The sequence below is a fragment of the Caretta caretta genome, chromosome 1, assembly GCF_965140235.1.
Source record: "Caretta caretta isolate rCarCar2 chromosome 1, rCarCar1.hap1, whole genome shotgun sequence".
NCBI lineage: Eukaryota > Metazoa > Chordata > Testudines > Cheloniidae > Caretta > Caretta caretta.
In genome coordinates, this window is record NC_134206.1 from 203046704 (window position 1) to 203061962 (window position 15259).

Consider the following 15259-nt stretch of genomic DNA (forward strand, 5'->3'; position numbering starts at 1 on the left):
TCCACAAACATTCGTACATGTATTGTTATTCCCCACCTACCACAGCTCACACCTACAGCATGTCACCTGTGCATGAAATGCCATGGATATAACCCGAGTAGCTGTCTTAACACACAAATCCTCTCTTGGCTGGGGCCCTGTGCTCTCTGCTTTAACTACTCCAGTGTGAATGCAGAAAAAGAGTGGCAGAAAAATGTAAGCCCTCACCCACTTCCCGTTCCCAAGCCCCCACAGACACACCTCACCCCACCCCCTCAACAATCTATAATGTTCCCTTTCCTGCTAGTCTCAGTACAGTGGGAAAGTCGTTGGGTAATTGGGTCCAGATTGGAGATGTTTAAATATTCATGAGGCTGGCAGGGGACTGGGAGGGGGTGGCTGCCTGGATTGTAGTGGGGGGTGGGGTGGGGAGGTGACTAGTCATTGAGAGCTAGTGAACAATTCTGGGAAAGATACAGAGAGAGAGAGAGAGAGAGAGAGAGAGAGAGAGGGAGGAAGGGAGGGAGGGGGAGAGGGAGAGACAGCCAGCGTGTGCATGTGTGATGAGCAATAGCTGTGGACCTTACAGTTGCAGCTAACTGCCCTGGTGTGTGTGTGTGTGTGTGTGAGAGAGAGAGAAAGAGAGAGAGAGGGAGGGAGGGAGTGGAGAGGGTGGGGGGGAGAGATAAGAGAGAGAGGAGGAAAAAGGAGAGAGGAGAAGGAAAGAAGAAGAAGGAAGGAAGGGGACAATACAATCATGCTGTGCTGTATGAGAAGAACAAAACAGGTAGAGCTGAAAATTTTATACTTCTTTCTGTGGAGAAATTCGCAGGCTGTTGGATGTGTGTGTATGTGTATGGGGGGGGGAGGAATTTTTAACTGCTTCTAAGCAGATGTCTTCTGTGCAATTCTTTAGCATCTTGCAATTGAAGGCTCTTTTCACACCCTTCCTGGTGACTGTCTTTCTAGTGCTGATGATATGGGGAGAGGGTGGCCTATCTTCATGTTTGGGGAGAAACAAGGATCCCCCTCCCTTTTTTTTTTTAACTGTGGGCAGATGCATTGCATAGGGTTTTCTGTCTCTGATCCTGAGGGTGTGGATGTGGAAGGGGGAGGAGGGAAATGTGATGAGAGGTGGCTCTACCTCAAAGATGGGGGAAGCAATTCTTCATCTTTTGCCACAAAAATAAATAAATAAAAAGATACCCAGTGAACCGTGATCCAGGATCAGGATGCCAGCTCTCTGTTGCTCTTTGCTCTGAGAGATGAAAGCTGCTTTAATGTGTCTGTGCATGTGTTTTTGAGATGGCAAGGGGGATAGGTGCATTTAGTTAAAATAGTGTGAACAAAAATAAACTGGTAATTTCTTTCTTTCCTTTTTTTTTGGTTTTAATAATATCAAGTACAATTAATTAATAGCAAAAGTAATTGGCCATGAAGTCGGGGGGGAAACCCAGCCCTCTTTGCAATCCCTTTAATAGTACGACCAGTTAGACAACTGTGCACCAGCTGGTAAAGAGACAGAGGACCACGCCTCTATTAGCTCTGAGCTCCGATGGGATGAGAGAGACGAACGGTATGAACCTGTTGGAAACCAGTTCATTCTCTCTACTGGTACCACATGACTTTCCTTGATGGAAGTGGCAAGAGGGGCGAGGAGACAGCGAATTTTCAACAATAAAACATGACAAGCCAAAAATAATAATGAAATAAAAAAGCTGGCTAGCTCATTCTCCCCCCCACACCCCTTCCATCTCAAACTGTTCACTTGAAAGCCAAAATCTGCTCTCAGTTACCTCAGTTTAACTCCTTTGACTTCAGTTGGAATCACTCCAGATTTGCACCAAAGTAGTCAGGGCAGGATTTGGCCCTTGGTTCATTTCAAAGGTATTATGACAACTTTCTCTATAGGGATAATAACAAAGAGGTGGGATTCCTGCTTGTCTTGTAAATCTTGTCTCAGTCTTATAACTACAGAGCTGCTCCTGGCACCTCCATTATATATACCTTACAGTGTCTATTACTGCAATACTCTACAGTAATTACCCAACCCACTACTGGAAGCTGTAGAGATTTGGACAATTACTGTAGAATACTGTATTTAGTTACAATCAAGATTAAGGTGAATTTCTGTGCCTCAATGTGTGTGCTCCCAAGCCAAGGAGTCATATTGTAGAATAATTGGAAGGGGCAGGCGAATGGGATAGAAAAAGACCCAGCGTTATATATTTTTCCCTATGCAGATTTCAGATGCTCTGCAATTAATGATACAGTCACTAAAACCTGGAGAAGGGTGGGAGGAGGGACACGTTGCAACCAGCCAGCAGAGCACGTTTAGTCGGCCAATGTGGGATGAAAAGAGAGGAGGAGGAAGGCAGACGGAGAGGCAGAATGACAGAGCAGTGGGTGGAGAGGCACAGCAAATTTTAAAATAAAATAGCAGTCTCTGGGGGTTTTTTTGGAGGCAATAAGCTGGGAAGAGCCACAGGGGGTATTTTCACCATATTTTAATAGGCTGGGTTTTAGCACACATGGTTAATACCCAGTTTTACTCATTCTTTAAATCTTTTTATTATTATTATTATTATTATTATTACAACATAACTATAAGCGTATGATACACAGATTACTAGGTCATGCATATACACCCCCCCAAATTCAGTCACCTACCCAGACACACCCCTTCATCCCCCCATACATTCACACACACACATCCAACCCTTCCAGCCTCAATACAACCACACACCTCCACACACAGCCAGACACACCCATTCATACTCCTACACCCATACATGCATTCATACATATTCACACACAAAAAATTGCTATAGTGACTACTGTGTAAAACTTTGGAAAGCAGAGCTGATGATAATCATCCAAAAGAAGCTTTAATTTGGATGGGGAAAAAAGACCTGGGTTTTCAGCCTGCTTTCTTCTCTCCCTGCCCCAACCTATCGCAAATGGAAAGAAATCAGATCAGGTTCTTCATAAGGAAACAGGAGCTTCCTTCCAAAATAAAGACAGCTTTCCTCTTTCAGGGCATTTTTCTGGGGAAGCTCCCGTCAGCCTGCCTTTCTGATTGAAAAAGAGCCAAGTGCTGAAATTACAAATACAGATTCAGAGAAATCTCTTTAAATTCACATATATATATAATTACAGGGGTGGGTGTGTATATGCACACACCTCTAGAGAAAGTGTGCGCACATATACATATATATTTGTGGGTGGAGATGACAATGGAAAAGAACTAAGTAGCTGACTGACTGCACCTGCAAATGAGAGACCTACATGTCTAAATTCTATCATCTGTACCAACTGATTGCACCTGCAAATTTATACCCATAAAATCTGGAGCTAAACAGATGCAAAATGAGAGACTGGGTTGAAGAACCTTTGAAATTTGCTCTAAAGTTTATTTAATACTAACTATTTGGAAATATACTGTGCTATCTACTGTATCTCTTCATAGCCTAGCATGGATGGATAGATAGATAAATAGGAGAGCATTCCATATACCTACACCAGAATGGGTGGACATTATCGGGGCAAGTGCTCAGTACTAGATTGCATGAATGATTAAATGATAACTCACAAGCCGGTTTCCCACTTGTGGGTGAAATGATTTTCATTCATCGCCAGCCATGTTTTATGGCTTTCCCTCCAGTACTATCCTCTGTTCATCACACTTGTGCCTGTGAGAGACTGCAAAGGTTTGAACCCTGCCACACCCATGAAATGAAAGGCAGGAGGAGGAGGAGGAGGCAGACACAGTCTGCATTTCTTTCCTCTTCCACATGAGCAGCATGAATAAACAGGGCTGTATCTATAAAGATGCAGTTTAATGCAATTGGAGAGGAAGCAAGCGTTAGGGGACTGTTCCAGCAATTACAGCCAACCAGGTTGGTGTCTGCTCACACTGGGAGCCACAGAGGTGAAGAGGGAGAGGGAAAAAGAGAGAGAGAGAGAGAGGGAGGAATGAACATCAACCTGAGATTTTATTGCTTCAGGATATTAAAATGTCTCAGACCTCATTTAGAATAACTTAATTATGCCGCATGATGCAGATGCTGCAAAACTTGCAAGGCGTGTTCGTACCTTTAAATGCTAGCACAGAAAGAGAGAAGTATTTTTCCTTCTTAAAAAAGCTTCTGAGCCAGGCTGTCAGTTGATGTCAATTGTTGTAGAGCCACTGACTTCAAAGGAGAGATGTTGATTTATACCAGCTGAGGATCTGGCTCTTGTTTCTTTTGGTAACTGATTTTTGCATGTGAGGTTCATTGCTTAAAGTTCTTATGGCTCCTATTTTCCTTCCTTGGATAGTGTCTGTGGGGATTTCTTCTAAAAATTAGTCTCCACAGAAATACCCGTCCCACTCTTCCCCACCTCATCCTCTGCTGCCTTACTGTGAGAGAAATTGATTTCTCCTAAATCACGTCACGTAACCACTCTGGATGGCACATGTGAGCTACCTTGGGGGATTAATTGCAGGCAGTGCTTCCAGAGGGGAAAATACAACCATAATGCTTTGTGAGAGGGACACCAGTCTACCTGCCAATCTAAGTTTCCTGACACCACTCACAGGTGCATAGAGGCCATAACAGAGCAAAGAGCATTCAGTCATCCCCCATATTCACAGAGGTCTATAGGAGCCATGTCACCTCCTTGTCTGAGGTTGGGAGGGTGTGTTCAGCCTGAAGACTCCTGGTCCCTCAAACTGAGAGGGTGTATACAACAGAGGGCTCTTTCAGCCTCATGCTGAAAGGGTTGGAATCATTTGTGAGCTCCTTCAGCCTCAGAACCCGATGGTGGTGCCTGTCCCACACTGTGGCAGGCTGTATAACCAGAGGCCTCCCACATCTCCTATGATGAGAAGATGTGAATAACCTGAGGGCAACATCTGCATCACCCTGACAGGGTGTAGTGTGTGTAGGTTACACCCGCATGGCTGCCTCTGTCTTACACTGAGTGCACGTGTGCAACCGGAGTCCTTTCTAAGTGAGGGTCTGTGGAACAGGCAGTGTAAAATATGGCGGTTTTGGCTGAGCTGTGCTCAGAAGAGGACCCCAGGTTAAATGTGGTTTTATACCATCTTATTAGAGTAACCTCAGGACTCCTCTAATTGCACAGCTGTCCATGGATCCATGGGGCCATTCGAGGACCTGGAAATAGTCAAACTATGGAGGCATATCAACCATTCTATCTTTCCCCCAGCCCTGCCGCAACATCACCCCGAGATACCCCATGCAGAGGGGTTTCCCAGCCGGCCACAGCTGCAACCTGTAGGCTCCGACTGTCCCATATTGCAAGGGTGTGTATAACCTGTAGGCGCTGCCTGCCCTATATTGTGAGATTGTTTGTAACCTGAGGGCTCTGCCAGCTCCATGCTGCCTGATTCTTTCATTACCTAAGGGCTGAGTGTGTTTCAAGGTAAGAGGCCATGCAGACACAGTTACCAACTTTTACGCGGTAAATAAGCACCCCGACTTTCACAATAAGCCAAAAATCAAGCTAATCCCATTTCAAAACAAGGCCAAAACAAGCCAATCCCTAAGAACCCCAACACTGTATATGACTAGATTCCCCCAGCGTGCTGTCTGGGATTGGGGTGGGCCTGCTGTGCACCCCTGACTCTCTCTCCCCTTCCCCCTGCTTGCCCCTCTTTGCCCCTGCTTGCCGGGACCCGATCAAAAAAAAAAAGAAGCAACAAGCTATAAGCCAAACAAGCAACAAGCTGCAAGCCAAAAACTAGCCAACAAGAAACTCACAGGCCAATTAAGCCAAAAACAAGCCCAATTTCTGCGTTTTTTTCGCGGGTTTGGCATGTCTGCATTCAGTGCCTGAGGACTCTGCCTTCCCCATGCTGAAATGGTGTATAAACTGATGATTACTCTGGTCCCAAACATAGAGAGTGTATGTAACCTGAGGCCTCAGCCTGCTCCGTGCTGGCTGGGTCTGCATAACTTGACTAGCAGTCACTTAGTTCATGGCTTTCCTCCACACTGTATCCCTCTTTAACTCTACCACTGTCCCCTCCTCTCAGTGACTCCCTGCACTTTACATACCTCTGGCTTCCCTTGCATCCCTCTGGGCTTTATCTCTACCTTACCTGGATTTCAGAATGGGTGATGGATCTGGTCATAGGTCCAGGTTGCTGCGGCTGCCACCTCTGCATTAGAGCTTGTTTACTCCATGCTCAGGGATACCTGGGAGTGCGTTGCCTGGTTCTTCCCTTTTCTGTGAGGTTAAGTATCCTCCCCAGGGGATATTTGTCAGACCGTGCACACTTGGGCACCTCTGAGCAGTGAAGTCCCAGTGTGCATATTCTAATGCAGCAGCTGTAGCCCACGACTCAGCATAGAGGATTCCTGACCTGCTGAGTCTGGCAACTAAATCCATTGTTCTGAAGCCACAGTAGGGAAGGCCTGTGTAGGGTGCTGTGTCAGAATGGAGTGGGGTTTTATTGGAGTACAGTGAAGAAGGATTTGGAAACTGAGGCATATTGTGGGATTAAATTTAATTGAACCCAACATCCAACCCCCTTCACCAGCTATCGTCTGAACTCTGATCCTGAAACCCATCCATATTCATTTCATGTTTTACCCCAGGAGTCCTCCTGAACATCGTGGGAGATTATGTGCACTCTCAGGACTCCTGTGGGCTCATGCTGATAACCACAGAGCTCAGTGGTTAATGTACAGAAATAGGCATCAAGAGAACTGGGTTCAGTTCTCAGCTCTGCTGTTTGACTTGAGCCAGGGGCAGGCTGTTTGCCTGTCAGTATCTCTCTGAGAGACAGGGATAATGCTTTCCTACCTCAGAGAAGGCTTCGGAGACTAAATTAGTTAACATTTGTGAAGTGTTTTGAGACCCTGAAATGGAAGGAGCTGTTAACAGGTGAAGGGTTCTGTTCTCCATTCTAGATCGTTTGTGGAGCCCTAAAATATTTATCACCTGCGTGGGTTGCCTGACACAACCCATCTATTGCCCTCTTAATTCAAGGTTTATCAGACTTGTTCTTAGTGTGGGCCACACCTTAAGAGAGCATTGGCATCATGCAGATTTTCCTTCCATTTGCTGTCACACCAACCACCTCCCTTCCCATCTGTGATCATGCAACCGCCATGTAGCAACCTACAGCAATTGCTTGCATGGAAAAACAACATTAAGAAAGTAGTGATGTATTTTTAGCTTCTCGTAGTGCACCAAGGAATTTGTCCTTTTTAAATGAAGTTAAATCACAGTCTCCTTCTGTTCTTCATTTCATCTCCTCTTTCCATCTGCGCTGCTCCCTGCTCTCCCCCTGCTCTCTTGCACATACTTCCCAGATGCTTAGTCCTCCTCCCCAGCTTGTGCACATACTTCCCTGTCATGTGGTCCTCTCTCTTGCCCATGCCTAGTATTCCTCTATTCTGCTTTCCTTCTCCAGTATTCCCTGGGACATTCCTCTCCTAAGGACAGCTGTGGTCACTGATGGCAACTTCTATTTCCTCTCGTCCTCCACTTTACAGCAGCAGCCTGGAGAAAGGCAGCTCAGATAGCTCCTCTGCCTTGTTTCCAGTTGCTTTTACAGGCCTCAAGGTGCATCTTTGCGAGGGTGCCTATAGAAGCAATTGGAAACAGTTACCTCTCAAGGGGGACAGAGTGCTACGCTATGTGAGTTACACCTCCACGTCTGTATATTTCTGCTGCCAGGCAGGGTGATAGCCTCTCCAACCCCTCAATGGTCTCAGCAGTTTCCCATGATGATAGAGGGGTAGTAACTGCAGTTTCTCCCCAGTATATCCCTGATGCTGGTATGGACAATATCTGCAGGCTCCCACTAGCATTATCCCTGTGCTGGGGGCGGAGAGGGGAGGGGAGGACAAATATTCTGAAGTAGTCCCCTATGGCAGGCCAGGGGGTGTGATGCAGAGCAATAACAAGCGCCCTCCCCTCATTTTCCTGCCAAATCTGCTGGGGCCACCTCCACTACTCATCTCACCGTGGTGGTTGCAGAGAGCTCTCTTACTCTCTTGTTGGCCTGAGAGGGGTTCTCTTGAGACTATCCTCCCCGTCTAGGGTTCATTGGGCTAGATTCCTAGAAAGGGAAGCGAGGAGATACTTATCTCCTTTCAAATTATAACCAATAAATGTCAGCCCCATTCATTACTCATCTACTTCTGAATTTCCTTGAATTAATTCCAGTGATAATCGCTGTACATCTCTATTTATAGAAAGCCGACAAGTCTCACAATATTGAACCGTCCTCCCTATAGGAGCTGCCTTTCTCTAGAGGCACAACTCTGGTAATTAATAGTATTAATAGGTACTGAGTCAACCCTGCCCCTGCTCTGAATACCCCTTGAATTTGGGGGGTTATTGGATCTAGACCCAAACTCTGCAGCTGGTTTTATTCTTACCCCTCCATAATAGGTTTAAACCAAAACTCTAGGATCAAGATCCCCTGTACTTTGTGGTTTGGGCCTATCGTTAGTAATCAGTTGTCTCCAGAATTATTTAGAATTTCTTTTATTCAACTACTTAACAAGGTCCTTATCAATAAGCATCTATACCTCACTCTGTCTGATTAAATCTAATCCATTTATTGCATGCTCCAGGCATGTTACAAATTCTCAATGCTATAAATACGGGGGCGAGGGAGGGGAGGGGCTCATTGTCCATTGCCCTGCACCACCTGCAGTCATTTACATCAGTGCAATTGGGCATGAAACATTACCATTCTGATCTGACAGCAGAGAATTAGGCCCAAGATCTCTGTTCTTCTCACTTGCTCTTCCATTCCCCCAACTCCCTCTTAAGGAGTAAATTCTTTTTGAATGATGCATTTTTGTCATTTTCCTTTTATTATTTTATTGCTGGAAAGTGGGGCCTAAAGAAATGAGCTTTGCATTTTGCTCCGGTGGCCATCTGATTAGTGGTTATTTTGATCTCTCGCGGAAGTGAGTTCCACAGTTGTGGTCAGCTGCCGAGAAAGCTCTGTTTTTCTGCTCTCGTTAGTTTCACTGGTGAGACTGACTATTCCTTTGTCCCTGATAAACATGGCTCTTATGGGAGATCACATTCACAGACTGAGAGGTGCTGACATAGGTAGCTCAGACCAGTCCAGGGCAGGGCTTTGAATATGGAAGGAGCTGTTAACAGGTGAAGGGTTCTGTTCTCCATTCTAGATTGTCAGTACCGTAACACTGAACATGCCTTTGTATTCAATAAGGAGACAATGCAGAGTGGAGCACTGGAATGAAGTGCTCTTGGCAACTTGTTTTGTTCAGTAGATGGCCCTCTGCATTCTGAACCAACTGGAGCTTTTTCGGGGTCAGCATTTTCCTTCCTATTTCATTGCACTGCAGTGCTCAAGCCATAGGTTACAAATGCATGGATCACAGTAGCCAAGTTGGAATCTGATGGGATGGGGCAATCTCTAGGTCAGCCAAAGGTGGAAGAGGCTGTTTTGTACAGTCATAGCTATCTGTGTAGGCACTGGCAGTGGGGAGTCCAGAAGAACCCCAAGGCTGCATACCAGCTTGAGACTCTAAGAACAGATGTCCACAGCAGAGGATGATGTTTGGTGGAAGCAAGTCCTTTCAAGGCACCATAACAAACCTATAACAAGTTCTAAATGAAGAAGCAACCGGCCCAACCAGAACCATAGGGTCTGATAAAAAAGCATCCCTTTATAGCCATGGGGCAGCCAGATTAACAACTGGAAGAAAATGATCCCCAATTAACTGAAAGAACATAAAAGAAAGAGTGGCTAGGAAAAACTGCCCTCCGGAACAAAAGAAGAGGTGAAAAGTTAAAGATAATCCTGAGGGAATAAGCAGAACATGCATTGTGCCCAAAAGGCTGCCATCAAAGGTTGAATCTGGATAAATAAGACAGGAAATTCCATTTTATGTGTTAGAACTAGATACATGGCAAAAAGGATCTCCCTATTTCTGTGCCATTGGACCACAGTATGCAGATGAGAAAAGGAAGATAATTATATGTTAGCAACAGTTGAGCCCAAAAAGATTCAAGGAGTTTTGGATCAGAGAACCCCCCTCAAAAAGTGTAGACATAGTCTCTAGATCTTCCTGAACCACATGGCTCTCTAAAACTGGGCTGGGTATCACAAAGAGAATGCACTTTCTTATACTATTTCTTGTGCTTTAGACCGGAGGCCTAGCTGGAAACCTTGTGAAAGGAGCCTGTAACATGGTAACTCAGGGCTTCCTGTCTGGTCAGAACCCAGAAGTGCAGAGGTGGTGCAAAAACAAGTCAAACTAACTTTTTGGAAGTTCTGCCTAAAAAAATTCAGGCTTCAATTTATTAGTAGTAGTATTTATTATTATTTTATTTACTTTATTAATTACTCCATACATGTGCCTGTTGCTTTACAGGGATTGAGCTCTTTGAAGGGACTTAAGGGAGTCTAAATTGAATGTGAATTGGGCTCCTAACTCCCTTAGGCTCCTTTGAAAATCCTAGCAGAGTACCTGCCAATAAGATCTTATGATCCAGTGAGGAAGCCCTTGAAATCTATAAGAGTTGGGCCATTAACTTCAATGGGGGCAGAATCAGGCCTCAGGGCTTTTCTACACATGAAGCTATTCCTGAATATCTCCATGTGTGGACACTTTTATTCCAGAACAAGAATGCCTTGTTCCTGTTTATCTTAACCCACAATAGTTCTGTCACGGAGTGCCTCATGTGGATCATCCTCCATTGGCTGAATTTCATCCTTGATGATTTGTTGTCTCAATTCATTACATTTTTGGTTCCAGAAGCTTTGAAGCTTCAGTTCTCTGTAGTTAACCTCTCTCTAGTGACCAAAAGCCTGTCTTCCAGATAGGGGTGTTTGTTGGGGCAGATACGTGGAACTGCATACTGAGATTTCCTTTTGATCATCCTGGTGGTGGATTATTATAAGGGATTTACCAGCCTGGGAGCTTCCTCGACCTGGCTGATACTTGCTCAGGTTGTTATTTGTAACAGTCATTCAGAAATTCCCATTGGAGTTTTGTGCCCCTCTTGGAAGTGACCTGAGATTCTTAATCCCTTTGGCTCATTAATTGCTTTTGCCCATTATAACACCTCACATTGTGCCTCAGCAGTTTCTGGGAACCTTAAACTAAACATACTAAGACACAGTATAAAAGTAAAGAGGCAGCTGCTTCACTGGATACACGCTCATGTGGCTGGGAGTGTCCTCTCTCATGCTCTGGTTCCTGTGTAAAACCTAGACAGATGTTTCTTCCTCAGTAATTCCAAAATCCTGGCCTAGATGGCGATCTTTACTGAACATCCTAGGTGGGGCTAGCAGTGCTGTCTATAGTTAAGGTTGATTAACACTTTCGATTATAAGATCTTGTTTACAAATGCTTATAATTTTGCCAAAGTTTATGTGTTGGGGCAGAAAATTTCCATGCTGGGTGTCTGCCTCAGGCTGAAATTTTTTTTTTTTTTGTTGAAAATTTCAGTAAAAAATGTTCAGCTGTTTCTGAGAACAAGATTAGAGGACAATGTCTTCTTTTGCCCATGTTAAAAAGTTATTAGACCATTTCTTTGAGAAGTTCTAGCTCCTTTGTGCTTTGTAATGGGGATTTGACATTTTTTCCTGGTGGGTCACACTGAATCTGAAGAATTTTCTTCTACTCTCCCTATGACAGTATGCCCTCATTTGATCAAGTCACAAGGCTCTGAAACGTGCAGTTTGCACATGCTTAGTAGAGGGTTGTTAGAGGCTGGCCGCTAAAATCTACAAATATATCCTCTACAATGCACATTTTTCCAAGTCCAGGCCTGCAGGGCTTTCCCAGCAATTGCTCCCCCTGCTGGCTGCCAGGGGCTGCTTTGGCACTGTAATTGAGATCAAGGGCAAGATCACTGTCTCTCCTGTGCTTTCAGTGCTCCCTCTGCTGGTGGCCTAGCAGCATGGAAGAGAAGGAGGATACAGCCTGACTGGAATGCAGAGGAGGAAGCCAGGGCAAGCAAGGGAAGCTTTGAGGGGAAAGAGACATGGGCAAGCTAGGGATGCAGCCTGGTGAGAAAGGAATAGAGAAGACTAAGAGCAGGTGGATCAGGGACAGCAGGTGACAGGCTGGGGTGGGGGAAGGGTAGAGATAAAATCATGCAGAAAAGAGGACAGGCAGGAGGGCCAGAAGCAAAACTGTGTGTCTGCACACTCCCTTCCTCAATCTGCATTTGAACCCAGAATTCTTGAGTCCCAGTTTTCTTCTTCTGCCTTCAAATAGTTGTGAAACCCACTGAGAAATTGTGTGTCTCATTCCTCCATGATGGTAGTTCCACACAGAGGATAAGAGCCTATTACTGCTACCAGATCAGGTCACCCTGCTGATGACCCATTGAGATTCAATAGGGTTCCACGTAATGGAATTTCTGTTTAGTCTGGGTTTTTAATATTTAATTAATTACTTAATTGTTTATTTATTTACTGTGGGGAAATTACACACAAAATACTGTGTTAAGGATGGACTGCCCTCAGGAATGAGTCAGAGTTGTGTAGCAGAGGAGGCTGTTGTCTGTAGGACCCCTGCCTCATTTGTTGAAGAAATTAGAAGGTTTTGTAATGAATAAGGAAGGAGACTGCAGGAAGGAAAAGAATGGTCTCATGATTAATGCAGTTGAACACTGCCCTGGAGAACTGGATTCTATGCCTGCCTCTACCATATAGTCAATATGTGACTCTAGGGCAAGTATTTAACCAAATTTTCACAGGTGGCCACTAACTGTGTGTTCCTTATTTTCTGGGTGCCCAACTTGAGGCAGGGATAGCATCCAATTCTCCAGGGTGGCATGTGCACAAGGGGTCCAAATTAAGGTTACACGGAATACCTTAATTCTGGTATTTCCTAACTTTTGAGTGCTTGACTTTGCAACTTTAATGTTCTTTTTAGCATAGCTTTTTGTGCATAATTTCCTAAGTTTTCAATGAAGCAAACAGAAAAATTCCATCATGTGTCATCATATTGACACACACACGCCTCATCAACATGGCTGGAACCTTTAGGTTCGCCACACAAACGACTGCCACTTGAGATAATGGAGAAACTGAGAGCAGTAGTAGGACCAGCACTAGAGGGGGATGAGACAATTTCAAAGTGGGTTTCACAGATATTTGCTGACAGTAGAGGAATAGTGAGACTCGGGGATTTGGGGTTCAATTTCAGACTCTGGAGGGAAACTCATTTTAGTACGCACAGGCGCTTCTTCCTATTCTCCCCAAGTTTGACCCCTTCTGCCCTGTCCCTTTCCCAGTTCTATATCTACTCCACCACTAGTTCCTTCTCACAGTTCCATTCTCCTCTCCTACCATGGGCAGCGGGTGAACCTCCCCCCTTTGGGGAGGCTAGCTCCCCAGCCCCCTTCTGCCTGAGGCCCCACCCCTACCCTGCCCCTTTCCCCCTCGCCCTCTGCAGCCCTGAGCCCTTCCGCCCCCACGGCCGGAGGAGGCCTGACCGAACTGTCCCGGTCTGCTGGCCAGCCAGATAACCGACCTGAGCCATGGGCTGGCCTGAACCATCCGTAGCCACTGGCCAGCTTGAGCTCAAAGCTGGCCAGGCTGCTGGCCCTAGCTGAGCCCCTGCTGACTTCAGGGAAGAGGGGGAGTGACGGCGGGGCCTCAGGGCAGAGCATAGGCAGGACTACGGCCTGGATTAGGGGAGGCTTAGCTTCCCCTGGACTATTATACCCGCTGCCCATGTTAGTCATTGCTAGTCTCCACTACTCAGGCTTCTGATCATTGTTTCTGTCTGACTCCCTGTCTCAGCCTGTCCCATTCCCAGTCTCCCCCACACTCCTACTCCCAGTCTCCTGGACAGCATATCCAGTTCTCCCCCTGCTCCTGGCTACTCATCCCAAGTACCCTTGCCCAAGTCCTAGTTCCCTCCTCCACTCCTTCTGTCTCTTTCTCTCTCTCCCACCCTCTGGTCTCCAGTCACCATCCACACCCATGTTTCCCATCCCATCTCTCTACCTGGGTTTCTCATTCTGTCTCACTGTCCTTGCCTTCCCCCAACTACTTATCCCAGTTTCTTTGCCCAGCCAGTCACAGTTCTCCCCTGATTCTCCAACTTCATGTCAGATCTGTCTCCCCTTCCCACACCTTCTTCTCCCTGCCCCACTGGCTCCCAGTCCCAGTCTCCTCCTTGCCCTGTCATTCCCTGTCTCCCCACTCAGATCCTCCTTCCTCCTGACCCACTGGCTAACTGTCTCCCTGTGCCATTTCCATCCCCAGCTCCCCGACCTAGTCTCCTTGCCCACCCAGTCCCAGTCTCGCCTCTTGACAACCTCCAGCCCTAATCTTTGCCTCCCAGATTCCTTGTAGCAATCTACTGGCCCTGCAATGCCCTAGGTCTGGCTCTTTTCCCCTATGCATTTGAATCAGATGGCTTTCTGCTCCATGCTGCCTGGGTGTCAGCAACGGGGGGTGTCATTGAGACAAGAGAATAGACAGGCCTCCTGCTCTCAATTCTAGTGTCCAGTCCTACTCTGGCCTGGAGCACCTGGGAGCAATCATTACAGGGGAAGTCGTCCTGAGCCCCCCCATTCTGGTAGCTCTGGCTTGGAGCATGCCCTGTCACTTGGTGGGGATGGTGCATGAGCAATTTGGTCACATGTAGGAGCTGTTTGGGGGTGGAGCTGTATGCTCACCTGCTCTGTGGGGATGGCACATGTGCAGACTGGGCAGTACTAGGAGCTGGGAGATTCTCAAGCATGCTCGGTGATGGCAGAATCTTCAAAGATTTTAGCTAGGGTTAAGGAAGTCTCAGCTGAGTATGTGTGAATTGCTATTTTTCAAAGGCTCGTAAGTTGGCCCAATTTGGGCAGTTTGTCACAGGGAAGGCAAAAGGCACGTTCTTGACACCAAGGCCACCTGCCTGCCAAATTGCAAGTATCTCCTCCAAAGCATGGAGGCATTAGTGTTTTCCAAAGAAAGGGTCACCAGAATTGGTCACCAGAATTTTGTTCACGCTATAAAATAATGTTTTCCCCCTAGCCTTGTTCTTGAAAATGTCTGAACTGTTTTGGCTGAAATTGTCCAGAATCATTCAGACTGAGGCAGATCCCTGACATGGAAATTGCTGGCAAAGCTTCCACTGACTTTAACTGAAATTGGCCAAGTCTCATAAAGCTCCTGTGGGGTAGGTCACTAGTATTATGCTCCTTTCAGATGAGGAAACAGAGGCACAGAAAGTTGTGGAATTACTTGCCTAAGGACACTCTCCCTGTCTTTATATCTGGCCCCCATCACATTCATGTCTGAGTGGCTCGCAAGAAT

At 46.1% G+C, this 15259-nt stretch overlaps 1 protein-coding gene across 1 annotated transcript in view; it reads left to right on the forward strand.

Annotated features, from left to right (window-relative positions):
• The first annotated feature begins 504 nt into the window (after positions 1–504).
• Positions 505–15259, forward strand: part of GAP43 (growth associated protein 43) — an 80634-nt gene continuing 65879 nt past the window's right edge. Inside the window, exon 1 of the mRNA XM_048818159.2 lies at positions 505–766. Coding sequence (XP_048674116.1) covers positions 737–766 — 30 coding nt within the window. The 5' untranslated portion in view covers positions 505–736. The remainder of the gene's footprint in view (positions 767–15259) is intronic.